General features: G+C 53.0%; 5 protein-coding genes across 5 annotated transcripts; 1 reads left to right on the top strand and 4 right to left on the bottom strand.

The window, feature by feature from the left end:
* Positions 1 to 37: 37 nt before the first annotated feature.
* Positions 38 to 2,281, bottom strand: QC764_711410 (uncharacterized protein). The gene is made up of 3 exons (XM_062950762.1): positions 1,783 to 2,281; positions 1,001 to 1,592; positions 38 to 932 (listed from the first exon to the last, which is right to left on the bottom strand). The coding sequence occupies exons 2-3, from the start codon at positions 1,502 to 1,504 to the stop codon at positions 564 to 566; spliced, it is 873 nt and encodes a 290-aa protein (XP_062796804.1). The 5' UTR covers positions 1,505 to 1,592; positions 1,783 to 2,281; the 3' UTR covers positions 38 to 563.
* Positions 2,282 to 2,360: 79 nt separating this feature from the next.
* QC764_711400 (uncharacterized protein) lies at positions 2,361 to 5,109 on the top strand. Its single transcript, XM_062950761.1, has 4 exons — positions 2,361 to 2,803; positions 2,878 to 3,662; positions 3,723 to 4,190; positions 4,255 to 5,109. Exons 2-4 carry the CDS (start codon positions 3,258 to 3,260, stop codon positions 4,798 to 4,800), a joined length of 1,419 nt encoding a protein of 472 aa, XP_062796803.1. The 5' UTR covers positions 2,361 to 2,803; positions 2,878 to 3,257; the 3' UTR covers positions 4,801 to 5,109.
* A 526-nt stretch (positions 5,110 to 5,635) lies between these two features.
* dot2 (ESCRT II complex subunit Dot2) lies at positions 5,636 to 6,457 on the bottom strand (the record flags this gene model as incomplete). Its single annotated transcript, XM_062950760.1, has 1 exon — positions 5,636 to 6,457. The coding sequence occupies one exon, from the start codon at positions 6,455 to 6,457 to the stop codon at positions 5,636 to 5,638; it is 822 nt and encodes a 273-aa protein (XP_062796802.1).
* A 464-nt stretch (positions 6,458 to 6,921) lies between these two features.
* Positions 6,922 to 8,316, bottom strand: QC764_711380 (uncharacterized protein; the record flags this gene model as incomplete). The annotated part of the gene is made up of 1 exon (XM_062950759.1): positions 6,922 to 8,316. One exon carries the CDS (start codon positions 8,314 to 8,316, stop codon positions 6,922 to 6,924), a length of 1,395 nt encoding a protein of 464 aa, XP_062796801.1.
* A 2,869-nt stretch (positions 8,317 to 11,185) lies between these two features.
* QC764_711370 (uncharacterized protein) lies at positions 11,186 to 16,748 on the bottom strand. The gene is given in 4 exon segments (XM_062950758.1): positions 11,186 to 11,698; positions 11,708 to 12,763; positions 12,949 to 13,129; positions 13,392 to 16,748. Coding segments are annotated over 3 exon segments (1,218 nt in total). The 5' UTR covers positions 14,082 to 16,748; the 3' UTR covers positions 11,186 to 11,698; positions 11,708 to 12,416.
* Between the last annotated feature and the right edge of the window lie 1,763 nt (positions 16,749 to 18,511).

Below are 18,511 nucleotides of genomic sequence, written 5' to 3'. Positions count from 1 at the left end.
GAATCTTTTTTTTTGTGTCAAAACGTTTCAGCAGAACATACACGCGGTAATCTAAACCAAGACAGTAAACATATATCCATCTTATTTTCATCTTTCTTGCCCCCCAAGACCAAAACCTCGAGCTCAGGTCCGGAAGTCCAGGGAAAATAGATGATTCATGAACAAATCGAGAGAAAAATAAATAAAATAAAAACCAACCAAAATTGTGCAAATCAGGTATCCAACCACCCCTCCACCTTTCCTCTCAAGACAAACACATAGAATAAATAACTCCCTTCTGAAAGCAAGGATTCCTGCTTCCCGCCAACCGAAAATACAGAATCTCGCTCGCGCTCGGACACATCACACACGCATACACATGTATCATCGTAACTAAAAAATATCCATCCAGCCAACCATCATTGCCCTTTCCAATCTTTCCGCCCCACTGACATTAGACATGTGTCCATTCCCCCTTTTATTCAGACATATTCCAGAGATACACGAGAGAAGCGGTCACACGTTTTCCTCTTTGGCAGGCACATCACGGTTCCTCGATCGCTTTATTATGGAACCCCCAAAATTTAGTAAGGGGGGTTGGGGCCGAGAGGGGGGTAATCCTCAGGGCGGCCCAGAGTCGAGGGGGCACCGCTGGGGCCGGGAGCGCGGCCCTCACCAAAGTGCTTCTTGCGGAGGGCCGCCAAGCGCTTCTTCTTGGTGATGGTGTTGATGTAGGTGCCGATGATGAAGGACACAAGGTTGAAGAAGGGCAACCATGTGTGCTCGGGCAGGAACTTCTGGGCAAAGGCCAGGCAGAGAGGCGAGGTGATCCAGCTCACCTTCATCACCTTCCAGAAACCAACCTTGACCGTGGCCTTTACTTGGTGGAAGTTCTTGGCACCCGCGATCAAGGCCATGGCGACGAGGTAGACGGTGTTTTGGATGGGGGCAATCTTGAAGAAACAACAGTGGTTAGCACATCATGGCCTGATTCAACATAGCCGTGACATAGGAGACCTACAATCAAATTGCTGACGAGAATCTGCAAGATCTTGGCACGCAGGCTGGTACGGCCGCTGAAGGTCTTCTGCAAGAGCCAGATCAAAAAGTGGCCGAGGGGAGCGCTGACAAGTGCGCCATAGGTGGCCATCTTGGGCACGCGGGATGTGAAGTAGTTGCCATGCTTGTTGCGGTCCTTAGCCAGCCACGATGCGATCAACTCCTGAGCGCCAGCGAGCGTGCCGGCCGTGAGCATCTTGGTCCGCAGAGGGTTGGTCTCTAGTTGGCGGAGGTAGGCAGCGAGGTAACCCTTTGTCCCGGCATTCTTTCTGCCGCCGGTGAGGGCAGTACCGACGACGGCCGAGATGGGATGTTTTCCAGTGGTGCCGGGAAGGTCGCCGTGGGCAGCCTCGGCGATGGCGGCGGCGGTGCTGCCCACGAAGCCAACATCCTTCTTGCTCAAGCTCTTGGCGGCATCGGTGATGGTCTGCTGAACGGTGTCCCGCTCAATCTTGATGGACGACATGGTCGGCGCGGTCAAATCGGCATCTAGCTATATGTATAACTCGTTCGGAGTCGCAGCGGCGGCGCACAGTTCGGTGTCGGCGGTCTGTCTACCTTGTGCCCAGGTCAACGCTTTGTTTACAACAGTGGAGAGAGTACGGGGGCAACAGGGCGGGTCTCGAATCCCGATGACGACGGCTGCAAGTCAAACGAAAACGGAGGCGCGTTGCAGCTGGAGGAGAAAGCCAATTGGGCTTGGAAATGACAAATGCCCTGGGGTGGGCAAAAAGAACAACTCACCAGTGTGATGCAGGAAAGGTACGGTGAAGAGGATCGAGGAGAGATGGCCGTCGTCGCGAAATCTCGGCTTGCACCAGCTCGGGAAACGGGGAGGCTGGTTTTTTGGATCGGATTGGGGCGCTGGGGGGGAGCAGATGAGCTCTCCCCCCATCGACGGGCGTCGCGACAGGGGCCCGCCCTTCGAGACAGGCGTGTGGGGACCTGAATGCAGACCACAGGGGACGCTGCTGATTGGTTGTTCTTCCCATGGCCCGAGGCTTTTGTTTTCCCCCACAGCTGCTGAGAGCAACAGCAACCACAGCACAACAGCACACGGCAAGGTCTGATCCCTGCCCTTTCATCCCTGTCGCTCTCACTGCTTCCTCCAGATCTCAGCTCGTCTGGGCCAGTCATCCAGACCACCAGCACCACGCCTTGACGCACAGGGTTTCGGGATGTCCAAAATGTCTGATTGGCTGTGACATGGCCATTTGGCACTGCTATCCGACGAAGAAGTCAGCAATGGAATGAACGGAAGCTGTGTGAAAGCTTCCTCGGTAGCTCCACTGCCAGCCTTAAATGGCGACAACACAGCCCCGGTTTTTAATGAGCCGCATGCCATCCATGTCTTGGACCTTTAACTTCACCTCCACCTCATCCACAATGGACATCTTCTCCTGCGTGTACAAGTATCTAGTGGTTTTCTAGAAGGCTTGTTCCATCACATCAATCTAGGTACTCTGCACATGTGTAGTCTGGCTCGGATAGGCATGAACGACACTCACTCCCCTCCACATCTCCACCTACACACCTTGTAGGTCAGAAAAGAGAAGACCCCGCCACAGACTCACAAAACCCTCAAGGTAGGCAGACCGAACGGATGAATTGTGTGTGGTTGTGGCCTTGAGCTGGTGATATCCCAGCCTTGCCCGCTGTTGTACAAAACGGATGGCAATGTTGAGGTCTGTTTCAAGGAGGCAACCGGGAGTTAAATACACTAGGACCATGTCAAGCAAAGCAGAAGAAAAGGAACTCATCGCAGGTAGGTGTTGTATTTCTCTGGTAATGATAGGTGCTTTATCTTAGTTCTGATGTCAAGCTTTGGTCGTGGGAAAGAGCGTTTGCCCATCTCCCCACCTTCCCGTTCACCTGGGTTTTGGTGGCTTTGGCTCTAGGCTTGAGGTGGAGAAGAAGGAAGGCGCGATGGATGGAAGCTTTGAATGGTTTTCCAGTTTGTGCTCTTGCCAATCCTGAAGGTAAGCAAACGCGATGAATATTACTGGCTAAGGGAGTGCTCGGCTTTCCAAGCCCATGCCTGCGACCTTCAGGTGAGTCTGCCTGGCTCCGGAATCTATGGCTGTCTCCGCCGAAATCGTCAGCGACTTGACTGCTCCGTCATAATCCATAATAATAAAAAAGCCGAGCAAGCTCGCTAGCGTTGTTTCTGTAATCCGGATGCCATCTTCAGGCCTCTTCCTTCATCGCTATTCGACAACATGAGCACCACACCCCCATCAAAGCCACCCCCGGGCTTCTCAGGCCCACCACAACAACAGCAGAGTCCACCTTATGGTGATAATGATGATGAGGGAAAGGGGAAGCAGAGAGTTTTGCCTCGTAACCTCGCGCTGTCAAACTACGATCCCCAGGCCGTGCCCGTACGTCCGCACGATATGAGCATCCCACTCTCAAGCCTCACAGCCTACCAGCTCAGACCTCCAGCTCGACTCTCCCGCGCCTGGAGGCCAAACTGCCACCATTCCGTCATGTCAACACTGTACCAGGTCAACGAGCGATTCAAGTGCGATAACTGCAAGAGGTCTCACCCATTTGGGTGGCTGTATCGCTGTGTCATGGACCGAGAACCTCTGATTATTGGGATAAAAGAACTCGGTTTCCAGGTATGTGCCTCTTCACTCAAACTCGCACACAGAATCATTTGTTAACATAAACCCCCCAAGATTGCCTTTGATCAACTGGGCCACAACTTTTCCCAGCAAATGACACTCGGCAAACACGGCGCAGACGCACGAAGCGAAAAGTACAGCTTCTTGGACGAAATAACACGGGAGCAACTCTGGAACTACACTCCAGAAGAGTTGAAGGAGATTCTCGCCCAACGCGACCACGTCCTGGACGTGATAACTAACGAGCGTCTTCGGGACCAGGACTTCAACAATCAGTACGGGTTCAAATACCCCGATGACGACCGTCCTTGGATGCCGGACCCCAAGTATGAGTGTCAGCACAAAGTCTGTCACAGATGCCACCCTATCGGTAGACAAAAGTCTTGGGTTAGTCTGGATGGTGTTCTGAACGGAGATATACCTCCCACTGTAGCCACTGGGTATTCGTTCAGCCAAGTGAAAATGAGGCCATGTGTCGATGTGGAGACTGTAAAGAACTTGGGATGTCGGCCTGTTCCACTGGTAAGTCCATTCTCTTTTTATCCCATGTACCCTGAGATTCCACTGACGTATTCCCATGAACCAGCCCCGTGGCCACAAAGCCCATGCCCCTGTCGCTTCTTCTTCTTCTTCGGTCTCACCCAACGAGATCACTGATGACCACGTCATGACGGAATCGACAGGCATGGTTTACGATCAGGATACTGGGGATCCGATTGCCTCCATCTCGACTTTTGGCCCTCCGGTACTAGCCTCGCCACCAACGACAGCCGAGCCAGTCTTCTCCGTCGACTTGGATGGCCTATGGACTCGTATCACGGCCCCGGGCTACACCACTTCCGTCAAGGATGACGAAACCGAATCCGAGACTGATCTGTCATCATCCTTTGAACACGCCGAGCACAACAAAACAGATGCGGAAGAGGCCAATGGGATGGACATCTTTGGATCTGAACCTTTGGAGGTTATCGAGGGGGTGGCCTTGACCGAGGAGGCTGTTGAGTTCGGGACTGTAGACATTGTTGTCTCAACGACAGCCAATGGCGTTGCAGATACTACAGGGCTGACAACCCCCACTCTGGGGGTACCCCGGGGTTTGAGCCCCAGTTCAGGAATGTCCAATGAGCAGTAATGGGGGAGGCATTCACAGCTGAATATCTTACGTTGTAGGAACAGAAGTAGCAGAGCGAGTGGAACAGCCAGTGGGCTGAACTAGCTGTGTTGCATGCATAAAGGTTATGTCATTTCTTTTTCTCAAATGGCAATTTGTTCACCCCTTGTCATGTTGGGTTATAGGGGCTGGATCTTTCAGCGTATGGGGGATACCCTTTCTACAGCGTTGTATTTCTCGCTTTGGGTGGCTATTTGCTATGAATGATTAGGCAGAGCCCCTTGCTTGTTTTTAAGATGACAGACAACAATCGATAATGCAATATGCCACTTGCCATCCGGTGTCAAACATGCAATCCAAGAGACAACAATCGTACAAATAAATGTTATTCTTAAATTCAACACCGAGTTCAGTGTTGGGTTGTCCATCTGTTTTAAAAACATCAAATTACCAACCATGATATAAACCGTCATCAAGGTTCCCCATGCATAACGGCTCTCCTGAGAGGGCCTCTGGTCGATTTTGTTGTGTTTTATCCTGTCCCAATCATTTTCCATTCCTAGGACACCAACCAGAACCTGTACAAACCGCAGTAACCTAGACCTCGAAAGCCTGTGAGGTAGGTTGCTTTTGGACCCAAATGATGAGGCCTGGTCTGGTCGGGGTTGAAAGCGCCTGTGTCTGAGTCTTGTGTATGGCGAGATGGGGCGAATCCAGAGGCGTCTCTAGACAATGATGCCTGCAGTTTATCTTGAGGGCAACAAGACAGCATGATTTTGACAACGCCGAGCCGGTAGGGTGGAAATTTTCTCATCTACATCGGTTCAGCTCGTCAACAGTCATCATCACCACTCCCTCACCCCCCAAACCCACCACCGTCCTGCCCCTCCAGCATAAACCCAGGACTCCAGTAATCCCACTCACCCCCAGCCTGCTTATCAACCCACAGCATCCCCTCCCCGACCAAATCCTCCACCGCCGTCTTGGCCCTCGCCCTCGCCCACTTCAAATTCACCATCAACATCGAAACCGACACATACCCCAGCACCTGCACCGCCTCCAGCACAGCACTCTGATCCGTATTCAGCTCCTTCGGCACCGACCGAATATATGGCTTCGACCCCACCCTCACAATCGAGTACGCCGACCCCAACGGCTTGAGCGTCCCTACCGCCCGCAGTACATCATCCTCCGTCAACCCCCCCCCTTCCTTCTGCCCCGGACCGCCCATCTGCTTCTCCTGCCTCACCTGCAGCAGCTCCCTCACCTTCCTCACCTCAATCAACCCCCCGTTCTCCCCCCTCGTGTCAGAGCAAACCTCCACCACTTTCACCGCGAGCTCAAAGTAAAAGTCGTTCACCGTCCTCCCTAGCAGCTGGCCCCAGATGGAGCTCTCCCCTCCCTTCCCCCGGCTGCCTTCGTGGCTGGCCGAGGCGGCCAGAAAGTCCACCCCGATGGCGGTGCACATCCGGGCAAACTGGGCGCGGAAAGAGGGGTTGGAGCGGATTTCTTTGCCGTGTTGCTGTGCAAACTGCTGGAGGAGGGAGCGAAAGACGGAGAGCTGAGTTTCGAGGGCTTGGGCGTTGGTGGTGCGGAGAGTGGTGCCGTGGTTTGCGTACGAGGCCGAGGTGAGGCGGGAGCGATCAAAGGCGGCGAGGCCGACGCCTTTGCGTGACATGATTTCGTTGTTAGGCTTTCCTTGGACTAATGAGAGCAGGGTGTTTGGTGTTGGGGATTATGAGCAGGGTAAGTTGGTGAATGAGTGAGGTTGGTGACGAATGATGAATGAAAGCGGGTAGCTTCAAGGTGGGAGGCGGGGCGATGAGATAAGCAGCCACAGTTGGGGAACCTGGGGAAGTCCCACAGGGCCGTTCGCCCACAGCAACCACCGGAGACACCCCTGGCTTGGCAAATAAACAGTGATTCAGGGGCACCTGTCAGCCACAATAAGCTTGCCAAATACGCAAGCTTGGTTATGACAGGACTCAAGGCACCAGCCCAACTTTACCAACAGCTTTCAGGAATCATTTTTCTGCACAATGCACCCAAAGACCAATCCAAGCCCCCCCGAGAAGATAACCACCAAAGAGCTGGGCCTTCAATTGTCCCGCGTTCCAACACCACAGCAAAGCGCCAACACAGCTAGTCGTTAAAGCTGACCAGCCCGACTTCTCTTCCCTTCTCGTCCAACTCAACCATAACCGGCTGATCATCATCATCTTCGCTATTCCAGTTCTCGTCTTCCTTTGCATCCTCATCCTCGCTACTGCTGCTGTCCTCTCTGTTGGCACCAGAACCCTTTCCCCCAAGGTCCCAGCCCAAACCGAAGAAGCATTCCAACTCTTCAAACCTCTTCCTGGCCTCCGCAATCTTCCCACTCTGCCCTGGAATACGAATTATCGTGTCCTGCCCCTGAACACGAGTCTTCATGTCCTGTCTAAAGCTCTCCAGCGCCTTCTTCAACCGTTCCCTGCTTCCCCTCTTGACCTGATACAACACCCTATCCGGATTCGGACCAGCCTCAGTCTTGGACTTCTCCTTGCACCCCCCCAACACAGGCGTGTTGTCCCCCTCAAGACACACCTCTGTGAAGTACAATTGGGCATGCAGAATCGTAATCATGTCCCCCACAAACTTGGGTCGTGCCCAAACCAAATCCCAGGATTTCAACACCACTCTCAACACCAAGTCCCACCAGTGCTCAAGGCAGGCCAGGTTGCTGAGCAAGGTTCCGGTCAGAAAGGAGAATTGTATCTCGGAGAGTATCTCGTCCATTATTTCGTCGTGTGGTCTGCCAATTGATCTTCCGGACCCAGCTTCCCTCGGTATGTGGGAGAACGGGATAAAGTGAAACTGACCGTCGTATTTTGCTTGCATTGCTGAACTACTTTCCAGCGGCAGCTCTGGCCTGCGATCAGTAGTCGAATCGACAAGAAATTCGTTGTTACGTGGCTCCAATTTGTTTCGAGGAATGGTGTCGGTAGTAATATCATCCGTCAGCATGGCCCAGAGGGACGCAGGATCTCGTGACCAAACCGGCTGCGAAGAGTCAGTGGGTGCAAACGAGTAATCAGCAACTACCGGTTCACCACCGGACCGGCCCTTGTTGTTAGTCAGCCCATCAAGGGTGTATGGTACGAGTTTCTCGAAATCCGCTCTGTCAACAGCATCCTTCTTCTCCTCAGGAGTCGGTTCGGCCAGCACCTCGTTGAACTTGTCCCACTTTATGATCCAAAAATTTCCTCGCCAATTTTTTGACACGAACCAGTACCCTGACCGGAAGGGAGCACCTGGTTGTTGCACCCAAAGAAAATGACGTCCTGGAGGGATTTTTTGAAACCCTTGGAAGCTGGTGGTGGTAGTCATGGTCATCAGGTCGAGCCCAACGGTGAAGTTGTCTGGTAGGTCTAGTATCCGTAATGCGTCCCTGATGCTCTCGTGCCATTCATCATTTTCATTTGACCGTACAGTGATATCCTGCTCGAGTCCATGGCCGGCATTTTGATCTCGTGTGCTTGGTTGTGTGATTTGTTCCATGATGTCAGAGGGTGTTGACTTGATAGTCGAGGATTTGGAAATAGGGTGTGTCGTTCCTGGCAGCCAAAAACAGGGGAATGCCTTGCAGAGAAGGGAGTATCTGATACCTTCGTTGCAAAAAAAAAGTTATTCCCTTTTTATTTTGTGGGTGAGCGAGGGAGGGTCTTGAAATGGTGTGAATATAAGGTTTTAAGGTGAGCTGCTGGTGCCTCAACCTTTCCTGAAATCTGCCAACCGAAAAATGACTGGGCAGTCTCCACACACACACACACACACACACACACACACACACACACCCCGCTGCAGATTGCTGCACTTTCAAGCTGATCACTGGCTGTCATCCGCAAACTGAAAGGCTGTCAAAATTTCAAGGTAGAGCTGCAAATAGTTTTCCGGGGTTGTTTTTGTCTTTGCGAATAGATAGTGACTCTAGCTGAGTTGTGTACATGGTGGTGGAACGGCCAAACTGAAGACAAGCTGCATGAATTGGCTGCGCTAGACTCGTCTTTTACTTGGCGCATTTGACTTCCTCTTTTTAGAACCCATGCACGTAATTGCTCTTATTATTCCTAGACCCGGGCATCGCGTGTGCAAAAGCAAGCCACCTCCGTCTGCAAAGTGGAGGTGGGTGCGGGGGAATGGGGCGGAGCCGCGGCGTCGGCACGGGACGGGATGATTACCCGCTGACCGTTGATCCGGGGGAGCGCACGGGGCGATCGTCAAAAAGTCAACCAGGGACAGGCCCGCTCGCCCGGGCTTGGGGGGGAGGGGGGCGGACGAGGCTAAGTAAACAAGCGCGCACAGTGCAGCCCGTACGGAGCCGCGGCCTTTTAGTGCCAAACTTGGGTGACGGGCTCTTCACCTCAGCTTCCCTCTAAAACATGTCGTCCCGTCCCGGTTCCAGTGCGCCGGTATGACGGACCCTGCGGTAGTGTGCGGAACGGGCTGGGATGGCCAGATGGTAACGGAAAGGGAGCTAAACAAGTATTTTTTCCTTTTTCTCGCTAGGCTTTTTAGCCCTGTGCGACGCAACCATCACAAAACGTGGCAGGCCTGGGGCATGGATGGCACCAGAATGGAGCAAAGGAATGCTAAGGTAAAGAGACTGAACCGATGGAGTGCATATGCAACCAAGTCTTGGTGGTGGTAGGTTAAGGTAGGTACAGTACATTACATTACCTACTCCCTATCAACAGAGTAAGAGAGAGACGAGAAGACCCAGGTCAAACGTTGCCCAACTGCTCGTATTTTCCCACCTGCTGTGCGGTTGAGAAAACTCCTTGTCCTGTATCCCCAGCACAGTTATCTATCAACGAGCCCTGTGGTCTGGTTATCTGTCCCGTTGTATCAGTGTCAGGTCGTACGTAACTGCACAATGCACATCATCATCCATCCATACAGTATCACCCACTGCTTTCCCAACGGGCCACAACACTTGGCATGCTGCAGGGCACATGGAGGTTAGGTAGGCACTGCCCTCGAGCATTTTACGGGACAGCAAGGTAGCAACCGTCACACCGAGCCCACTGACTGCAGCATGTAGTTGATTTAAACGAGAGTCATCGGGTCCCCTTTTTGTGATTATCCGTATCTGCAACCCGCCCCGGCTGCTCTCTCTCGGCTCCAGTTAATTGGGTTCCAACATGTCGGTCCTTTTCCCGGTCCCGGTCCCGGTCCTTGGCTGGCAGATTCCGACAATCCATGTCCGTCTTGCTTCCATGTTTCTTGCACTGTCACCCCATCCCGTCGTCATGTGCCGGGTGGGATATGTGCAGCAAGCATGTGTGCTGCTTCCTGCGCGTACAGTAGCATTCGCTTTTCTCGTCAGATCATTCCCGGCAGGCTGGCACTCGGGAAGAGCAAGAAGCTGCTTATTTCAACCTTTGCATAGCAAGTGAGTATAGCTCCCAGTCCCCCCTTCTTTCTCTTCTGGTATCTCCTCCCCCTCCAACCCAGCCGGTCTCTTCTCAAGCAACCAAAGTATGACAAGTGTCACCCAAAAAGCAAGTCATCTGCCTCGCATCTTCTTCTCGTCCTCGGCAACGTTCATGTAACCCACAGGCTTTGCTGCTGTACACCAACCTGGCGAAGAGAAAACCGTCGATCAACAAACTTTTAGTTTTCGTTAAATTATTCCACCATCCATCCCTCCCCTTCCCGGCCCGCTCCCGAAAAACAACCTCCCGAACCGGCCCGATTAAACCCCCCAATGCCAAAGAAGAAAAAGAAGAAAAGAAAAGTGTGGTTACACAACGCTAGCTAAGCAACTGCGTCATCCCAACAGCAACCCCCTGTCGCAGTTCACTCAGTTTTGACAACCACTCCCCCCCTTCTTCCAGAAGAAGAACAGTCAAAATGACTACAATGTATATATACATTTTCCACTGAGCTAACTAACCTGTATTCTCCGTAATAATTTAAAACGTCGGCAGCACACCTAACGTTATTACCCCTGAGGAAGAAAAAAACCACAACTCAACAAAAACCGTTGACGATGCATGGCCGGGCAGTCCGCCACCGAGACTAAACATCCCAACGTTACAACACAACTTAATCGCTAGGGGTCACCCCGGCCATGGCGTCAAAGTTCGTCCACAGATACAAAGACAGGGCAGGTAAGGAAGATCTTGTACCTCGCAAGTACCGGTACTTCTGTATACCTGCCCTTTTGCTCTCGGCCACCTGCCGCCTCGAGGAGTTCTCGTCCTACAACTGCATCCCGCCATTTGTGGCACCTTCTCAACAGTGGGAGCGTGTTCGTCTTCTAGAAGAATAAACTAAAAAGGTTCGGGCGGTAGCTGCAGCAGCATTGCACATGGAAAGTTCTTGCCAAAAGGGTTACACAACACAGGAACAAAGATCAGAGAACGGGAAGGTAGAGCGCTTGGCTGTTGTTTGTTGGAGTTTTACAATTTTGATCCTCAAGTTTCTAGATAAGTTCCGCTCTGCTTCTTGAGAGGGGGGCGGCGGTTGGATGTTCCTCTTCCTCGCCTCGTATGTATGTGGACATGAGCCTGGTCTGGTTTTTTCCCATGCCAAATCAGAGCCCATCCCACGGCGTGCTTATATAACGTAACAAATGCTTGGGTAGGTGGACGGTCGCCGTATCATATGCAACCGCACCTTTTCCATTGCCTGCTGGCGAAGCTGCACCACGAGCAATCCAGGGAACGGCTTTCCAGTTGCCAGGGCCGATCGTCGGCGGCAAGGCCAGTAGTCAGTGACAAAGGCACCTCCCAGCATGATCAAATTATGCACGCCTTTTCTTTGCTCTCCACCCTTTGCTTGCGTCTGTTCCGAGCATTGTGCCATGCCCCTCACTCAACAACGCACAAAGCCATCACCCATCCTTCTCTCGTTTTCACCGACAGCCAACACGCACCTCCCATACCTCCCATACCTCCTTTTCCCTATTTCCTGATCTCTATAATCTTTCTTTCAAAGCCTTGCAAAACAAACTCGCAAAACACCCCCGCTCTCAATTTGATTTGATGTGCAGGAAAGAGAAGAATAGACATGTAGACATAAACAATAAGCGAGAATTCAATCATGACACAGACAACTCCACACATCCGCCAACCAAGCATTCTCCATCCCCGGGGTATTTCCTCCACAACCGAAAAATGAAAAAGAGGTCTCGCAACCCTCCCAGAAAGTATACAGTTTTGGTAAGATAACATTAGCGCGGGAAGGTTGCCAAAAACAACAACACAAGAACCACAACAAACACCTTCAACCCAATGCTCCGAGACAGCCATGACTTTGTAAATGCTCCGCTCCGACCAAACCTGTCGATACCAACCTAGCCCCCCTATCCTCGTCAGCCGACCTCGAAAATTATCGGCAGCTTGTGTGAACGCTCCACAAAAATCATAGTAAAGCCATATCGGCGCTTCCTTTCGACCGGCTCTACGGCACGAAGTGTAGGCATGACGCCATGAGTATCTCGAGCATTCAGCTCCATGGTGGCATTGTGCCATCGCCATAACCTGCTCCACTCCATCGCAAAGCCTCCTCCTTCTAGTGGTTGTTTTGGCCGCCGTTGTCTTCAGCAAAGTAGTGTTAGAATGCAACATTGCCGACAGCATGCCCGATCAGGGTTACATACGCTGATTATACATTGGCTGAGATGTTTGACCGTACGTAGGGGGCGAGTAGCTGGGGTAGACGTGAGCAGCGCTCTGGTACTCGGAAAGGGGCTGCTGCATGCCCGCCGAAGGAGGGGCAGGGTACTGAGCAGGACCGTAGCCAATCGGCGGGAGCTGAACGGCCCTTGAACCTGAATATGTGGTGGCTGGTTGGGCACCGTCGGCGACGGAGGAATCCGCCGTGCCTTGCGCAGCAGCGGCGGAGGCGGCAGCCTGGCGTTGGCGCTCTTCTTCCGCCTTCCTTTGAGCTTCCTCCTCCTTCTTGCGCGCCTTCCACTCTTTACGTATTTCCTTGAATTCTACGAGGCGCACAAGTTAGTTATCAGTGGGGACGTGGCGTTGTTGTTGAATACCAACAGACCGGTTCGACCCAGCGCTAGCCCGCGAGGACGCAACGCCAAAGGGAACCAAAACTCGGGAAACCAAAACAAGCGCGCGCTGGTGCGGCACTAAATTGAGCAACACAATGAAAAGACACACATACCTTCAGGAGTCCTCTTGTTTCCATGACCCTGCATGGTGACATGCGCATTGAGATGGTTGAGTGTCCCATAGGCCTTTTCGCACCCATTCCACCCGCACTTATACATGCGCTCGATTTCTTCATATCTTCTCCGAGGGCGTTTATGTTGTTGCGCACCCGGAATTGGCACGAATGAGTACACCTGAGCCATAGCCGTTAGCAAACTGTCGCTTCCCAATCTTTCAACCTCTGTGCCATTCCGATCGCTGTTCTCGACCCCCCTCCAAACCCCTGATTGCCTGCTTACAAGTGGAGCCACGCCGATTCCACAGACAACAAGATCACCAGCAGAGTCCGATGCCGGAGCGTCCTCCCCCAAAAAAAAAACACACCATGGTCCCATACCCGCCGCATCTCTTCGAGCGCGAAGTGCTGTTCTGGAAAGGAAGACACACCAAACTCACCTGATTAGGTCGTGGTTGAGCAGCTGCCGATGCTGATGGGGCGAAGACAGCGTGGTGGCCTCCGGCCATAACCCCGCCAGGGGACTGATAGGTGGCCCAATCTGGTCGACTTGTCTGGTAAACACCCGAGTGGGCGTATTGGTGGGACATGTCTTGATGGGGAGCGGCGTAGGGCGAATATTGCGGATGAGAATACGTCGTCGGGCTTGCTGCGGCGATTGATGGATCTATAGGTACTCCGCTGTCAGATCTGGCTTGCTGCAGGTTGTGATGGCTACGCCCATCTTGTGAAGGCAACGGACTGGTTGGTGTTTGCGCCATACCTCCACTGCTGCCTTGGTGGTTGCTGGCCGGGTGGTAGGAACGCTGGAGATGGGTGTCCGGAAAAGTGCCGTTGGCAGACCGGGCTGAGTGAGGAGGATACACGCTGTACTCTGAAGAAGTTGGTGTGCCTGCTGCCGGGTACGCGGTTGCTGACCTCACTTCTGGCTGCTGAGAATATGTTGTTGATGCAACCGTAGCAGGATCTACAGAAGAGGCCTCAGATTGGGCGTCGCCGACGGTACTAGGATAAGGCGATGGCAAACCTGAATAGTCGGCAGTGCGTTCCATATGCTGTTTGCCTGGCAGCTGTTCCTGGCCAGGGCGGGGGAGCGATGTAGCCTGCTGTGGTGGAAGCTCCCTAAGCATACTCCCGTCTGGGTGGAATCGGCGTGAAGCGAGCTGCTGGTGGAGGCGTAAAGCGGGAGGTCTGGCGGATTGAAAGATGGCTGCTTTCGTCCCAAGTAGCGGGCGGCGGCGGGAACAATGTATTAAGGCGTTCAGACAGACAAGGGGTAGAGGGCTGTAGCCTTGATGAATCGTCGATGACCCGGCACCTGATAGCTCGAGGACCGGCGATGCTGGCGCTCTTATTTAGCTTTGTTGGGCCCAGACGGTCTTCCTCTTGGTAGCTCTGAGGGGACTCCGCAGAACCAGGGTCCTTGTACTTGACTCGATGGGGGCTTGTTGATAGGCGTCCACCAAGCAGATCAATCCAGTCACCAGACAAGGATGGTTCTGACTTTCAAGAGATCCACCCTTGGCGGAAAAAAAGTTTGGCTAAAATGCGCCCAGTGCCTCTCACCCTCTACCACTGCGCGATTCTCTTTTCAGGGCGAAGGCGCTAAAAGGGCTAGAAAAGTGGCTCTCCCTCTCCAGAGTACGGGATAGCTTGATGGGTCTGTTTTAAGGTTTGTGTTTTGCTGAAGACTGACTCTGTTGATCGACGACGGCGGCTTGTCGTCGCTGATGTACGTAAACAGCTTGTGATGATGGAGGATGCTGTGTGGTGATGAAGCCTGTCGCCTCTGCGAAAAGAGAGGCACGTTCCAGATGCTGATTGACGTGCAGACTGAAGTCGGGAGCCGCCCTCCTGAGAAATGCGCGAGGGAAAATCGAGCTTAGTGCGGGAGGACGCGAATTTTATACAGGTGTGGTGAGTGGGAAATGAGATAGATGGGGTACCGGTAAGCTGTATGGTCCAAACCTAGCAGGGCCGGTATAATTCTCCAGTTGCAACAGATGAAGGGGTGGTCACCCCAGTTCAGGCTACCCACTGTGATGGCGCGCGTGGACGAAAGTGAATGAGAGGGAGGGGTTGACGTTCTCGAATCGTTGACAAGATGAGTGGAGCCCGTGTGGAGGAGGATGTGCTGAGCCTGGGCAGGCACGTCCTGCACAAAATGGCTGGTAAATACTGGAAGTCGGTGAAGGTGTAAATACAATATGTTAGTTGACCTTGAAGGCCTGTTGAGATGTCCTCAGAGGCGTGTCCTGCTTGCTGTCTTTTGTCTTTTTTGACGCGTGGTCTAGGCGAGTTATCACGTATGGAGTGGCTTGCTTTGGAAGGCCACCTCAGACAACAGGCAGGCACTGCGTGAATTGAGCCGATGCTTGGTATGTATGTAGTGTAGATGCTGGGGTCCTTGCGAATGGGTGCTTGCGGTTGCTGAACGCTGGGCAGCAGCAGAATGGGACACCAGCCGACCTGGAGCAACGAGGAATCCCCACCAGCCCACAAGTGATCGGGACAGGGGACTGACTGATGATACCCAGGTAGGTTACTGCGGAGTGTGCGGTCAAAAGGCAGTACGGGCCGGGGTTTGTTGTTTTTTTGTTGTTGTCAGTTCCCGGCTTCTGGCCGCCTCCCGTTTCTCATTACCCGTCGACAACACACGGCGACCGGCTGTTTCTACGATTTCCGGTGAAATAAGGCGGGCAATAGGTAATCGTTTTCGCCTTCGGGGACCCTCGGCCTTTGATGATCCAGCGACTGTCCAGGTTGCCCCCAGGGTTTGCGCTTTCTCTTATCGAAGCCGCAGGATAATTCAGCTAAAAAAGCGGGCAGCCAGCCAATCGCCCATGCAACCCCGGCTTCCTGGTCTGGTGCGAGCCCACCTCAGGTGGATTTGCCTGCCAGGATGTGCCCTCCTGCTGAGCTCCCCCCCTCAATGCCCAGCTGTAGGTTAATGACTCGTGGCTCGAACCTCTTGCTGGTGAGGGACCGTCAAGTCCAATGTGTGGCCCGAGATGCTGAGCGTGGTTGGAGGTATTGTTGCAAGCTGTCGGCACGTAAGAAGCCCTCCTCCGAGCGGTTCAGCGGACAGTGAGGAGGTGGTAAATGTATGCAGATGTTAAGTTGTGGTCAGTGTTTGTGTGGTTCGGAGAGGTTGCAGCGTGTCTGTGCTTTTTTGACGCGCTTGGGACGAAATGGTGGGTCGAACAAGAAGGGCAACTGCCAAAAAGAATTGGGGGCAACCAGCTCGCAAACCCTGCCGATGGGCCGTTATTTTTTTTTCCCTCTTTGCTCCTGCTACTGGGGGATAAAAAGTCCAGAGGGAAGTGGCGGCAGAGTGGTTCAGGTTGTGTGGTGTGCAAGGTGTGGCAAAGAGACGGGTAATGTGACTGGCTGGTTCTGCGTGAATGAATATGCCGAGTATGTGCAGGTATCTGTGCATGCTGCATTTTGCATCGATCAAGAGTTCAGCATTGACCTTTGCTCTCTTTCTACCCACCATCTCGTTTCCATGCTTCATTATGTTGTCTTGCCCGAAAAAAACCATGATCTTCTCGAAACCCAGGTTCCGAAGTGAAGGAATTGCTACATGCTAGGGAAGGTGACTACACTATCTGGAATAGGGTAGGAGCGCGGCTCACCCCAAGAAACACGGCTTTGCAGAGTAACCCCGGGCTGGTGCATTGCATTCCGGGGTCCAGTAGCTGCCATGTGCGGAACACTGTGTGGTTCCAAAGAGGTGGCTGGAAAAAGATCAGTCGGGAAAGCCATTAAGCGAGGATCTTCGCAACTTATTCAAATTCCGCACTAGCCCGATGGATCGAAAGGTGATGAGTTGATCTCTGAGAAGAGCTTCCCGCCGATCGATATTCACAAGCAGCTTTTGGGATTTCAAAGCATCATCGGTTCAACGTAATATTGTGCGGCGCAAGAACACGTCACACACATAGTAAGCACACGGCGGACCTCGGGAATGCCACGTGCTTCGTCTATTTTGCCAGGCCCCAGTTTCAGCGGCCGCCGCCAGTGTGCATGGCATGAATACTATATTTACAGGCGAAGCGTCTGGGAGGTTACGCCGCGGTGGCCATCTCCGACCGCGTGGCCAGCATGGGAAATCTGCGAGAAGAAAACGCGGAAGAAAAGAAGAGCCAAGAACCGAGAGAACCTACGCAGTAGCACTGATCGGTGTGGTGTGTAACCTGGCACCAAGTTCTCCCGAGACATAGTGTAAGCAGATGTCCTCCTCTCTGCCAAATCAGAACCACAGACAGCATCCCATCTCGCGGCCAAAGTTCCGAAGTGCCCTGCGATATGCGTTTCAAGCCGTCCATGTTTCTTGATCGAGTAGCGGGACAAACAAACCGTGGCTCCGTGGACACCAGCGGGCGGGAGTGAGTTGAATTAAGGTTTCGCACTTGCGGTGTTGTGGCGAAACTAAATTAGCGTGCTAAGCTTGATTTTCAGAGCAGCGAAAATCCGGGGCAGCTGGGGTGCCTGGTGTGATGCCGTCGCGAACGTAAATAGCTTGCGCACTAATCGGGGATTTGACCGGCCACGCCGGGAAAATCGTAGAAGGCATCGCTGACATCCAGAAGACACCCCGTCTGGGGACAGAAACATGAATGTGACTGCCTACAAGCCACAGCGGTGTGTCTGGCAGGTTTGTCTGACCTCGTAACGACAGGACTTGGTTGTGAAGCAAGGTGTGAGCATCACCTGTTGATAGCTTGTTACTAGCCAACGACTCCTTGCTTTCAGCTGGTGAGCTTGGCCAAACATGGCTCTTCTCCACCAACCCCATCCTCCACCGTCGCCAGTTTCAGGGAATCCGGCAATGGCGATTGCGATCACTGCTGTATGCTTGTGCTGCCCAGTAGCGCCGATCTGGGCTAAATATTGGCTCAGAGGGAAGAGCAGAACTTGACTCGGATAACTGACAAGTCACACAGCTGCTTCCTGATCACGGGCCAAAGGTTGTGCGAGGGAGTTTGAGAGCTGATAGGGGCTTCTAGAGGCGGTCTAGAACACAGGTTTTTAGTCACGTCCAGACAGAGACAAGCTGAATGCGACAGAACCTGATGCTTTTGTTGCCAGGTGTCTTGGATGGGCGGCCAGTGGTTAGCTGGAAGCAAAAGAGCGGGCGAGAGAAGCAAAGTAACAAGAAGTAAAGGAAGAAATCAACTGATACTCAAGTACGATAAAGGCCAGCTTATGGTCGGCCCAAAGTCTACATGAGGTTGTCGCTAAAAGCAGTTAGTGAGATGATCTGTCAAGGGCAAAGTTGACAGATCTCAACCGACCCGGTGGTTTGGATCACACTAAAACCGCGTGTGATGTCTTGGAGGGGCACGGTGCCAATGCCTGATGCCGAGGAGTCCAAGCCACCGGCTGCATCAGATTGCCAGCCTCAGTTCAGCAGAACATCACAAAGAAGCGGCTCCGACGATGAGGGTAGTCGTGGCAACTGGCTGGAACCTCGACTGCCATCTGGGGCGGCTTGACAGAATCACCATGCAATGGAATTTTGGACTGACCTTTGCTCGATGGTTGGCTGAAAGGA

This window comes from Podospora pseudoanserina (assembly GCF_035222485.1).
Source record: "Podospora pseudoanserina strain CBS 124.78 chromosome 7 map unlocalized CBS124.78p_7, whole genome shotgun sequence".
Lineage (NCBI taxonomy): Eukaryota > Fungi > Ascomycota > Sordariomycetes > Sordariales > Podosporaceae > Podospora > Podospora pseudoanserina.
Note: the sequence above shows the minus strand (reverse complement) of the source record. Positions and strands in the feature narration are given on the sequence as shown.

Coding starts and splice junctions, on each gene's coding strand:
- QC764_711410 (XM_062950762.1), bottom strand. CDS start 1,504: ATGTCGTCCATCAAGATTGAGCGGGACACCGTTCAGCAGACCATCACC. Junction 933..1,000: donor TTCTCGTCAGCAATTTGATT/GTAGGTCTCCTA, acceptor TGTTTCTTCAAG/ATTGCCCCCATCCAAAACAC.
- QC764_711400 (XM_062950761.1), top strand. CDS start 3,258: ATGAGCACCACACCCCCATCAAAGCCACCCCCGGGCTTCTCAGGCCCA. Junction 3,663..3,722: donor TAAAAGAACTCGGTTTCCAG/GTATGTGCCTCT, acceptor AAACCCCCCAAG/ATTGCCTTTGATCAACTGGG. Junction 4,191..4,254: donor GATGTCGGCCTGTTCCACTG/GTAAGTCCATTC, acceptor CCCATGAACCAG/CCCCGTGGCCACAAAGCCCA.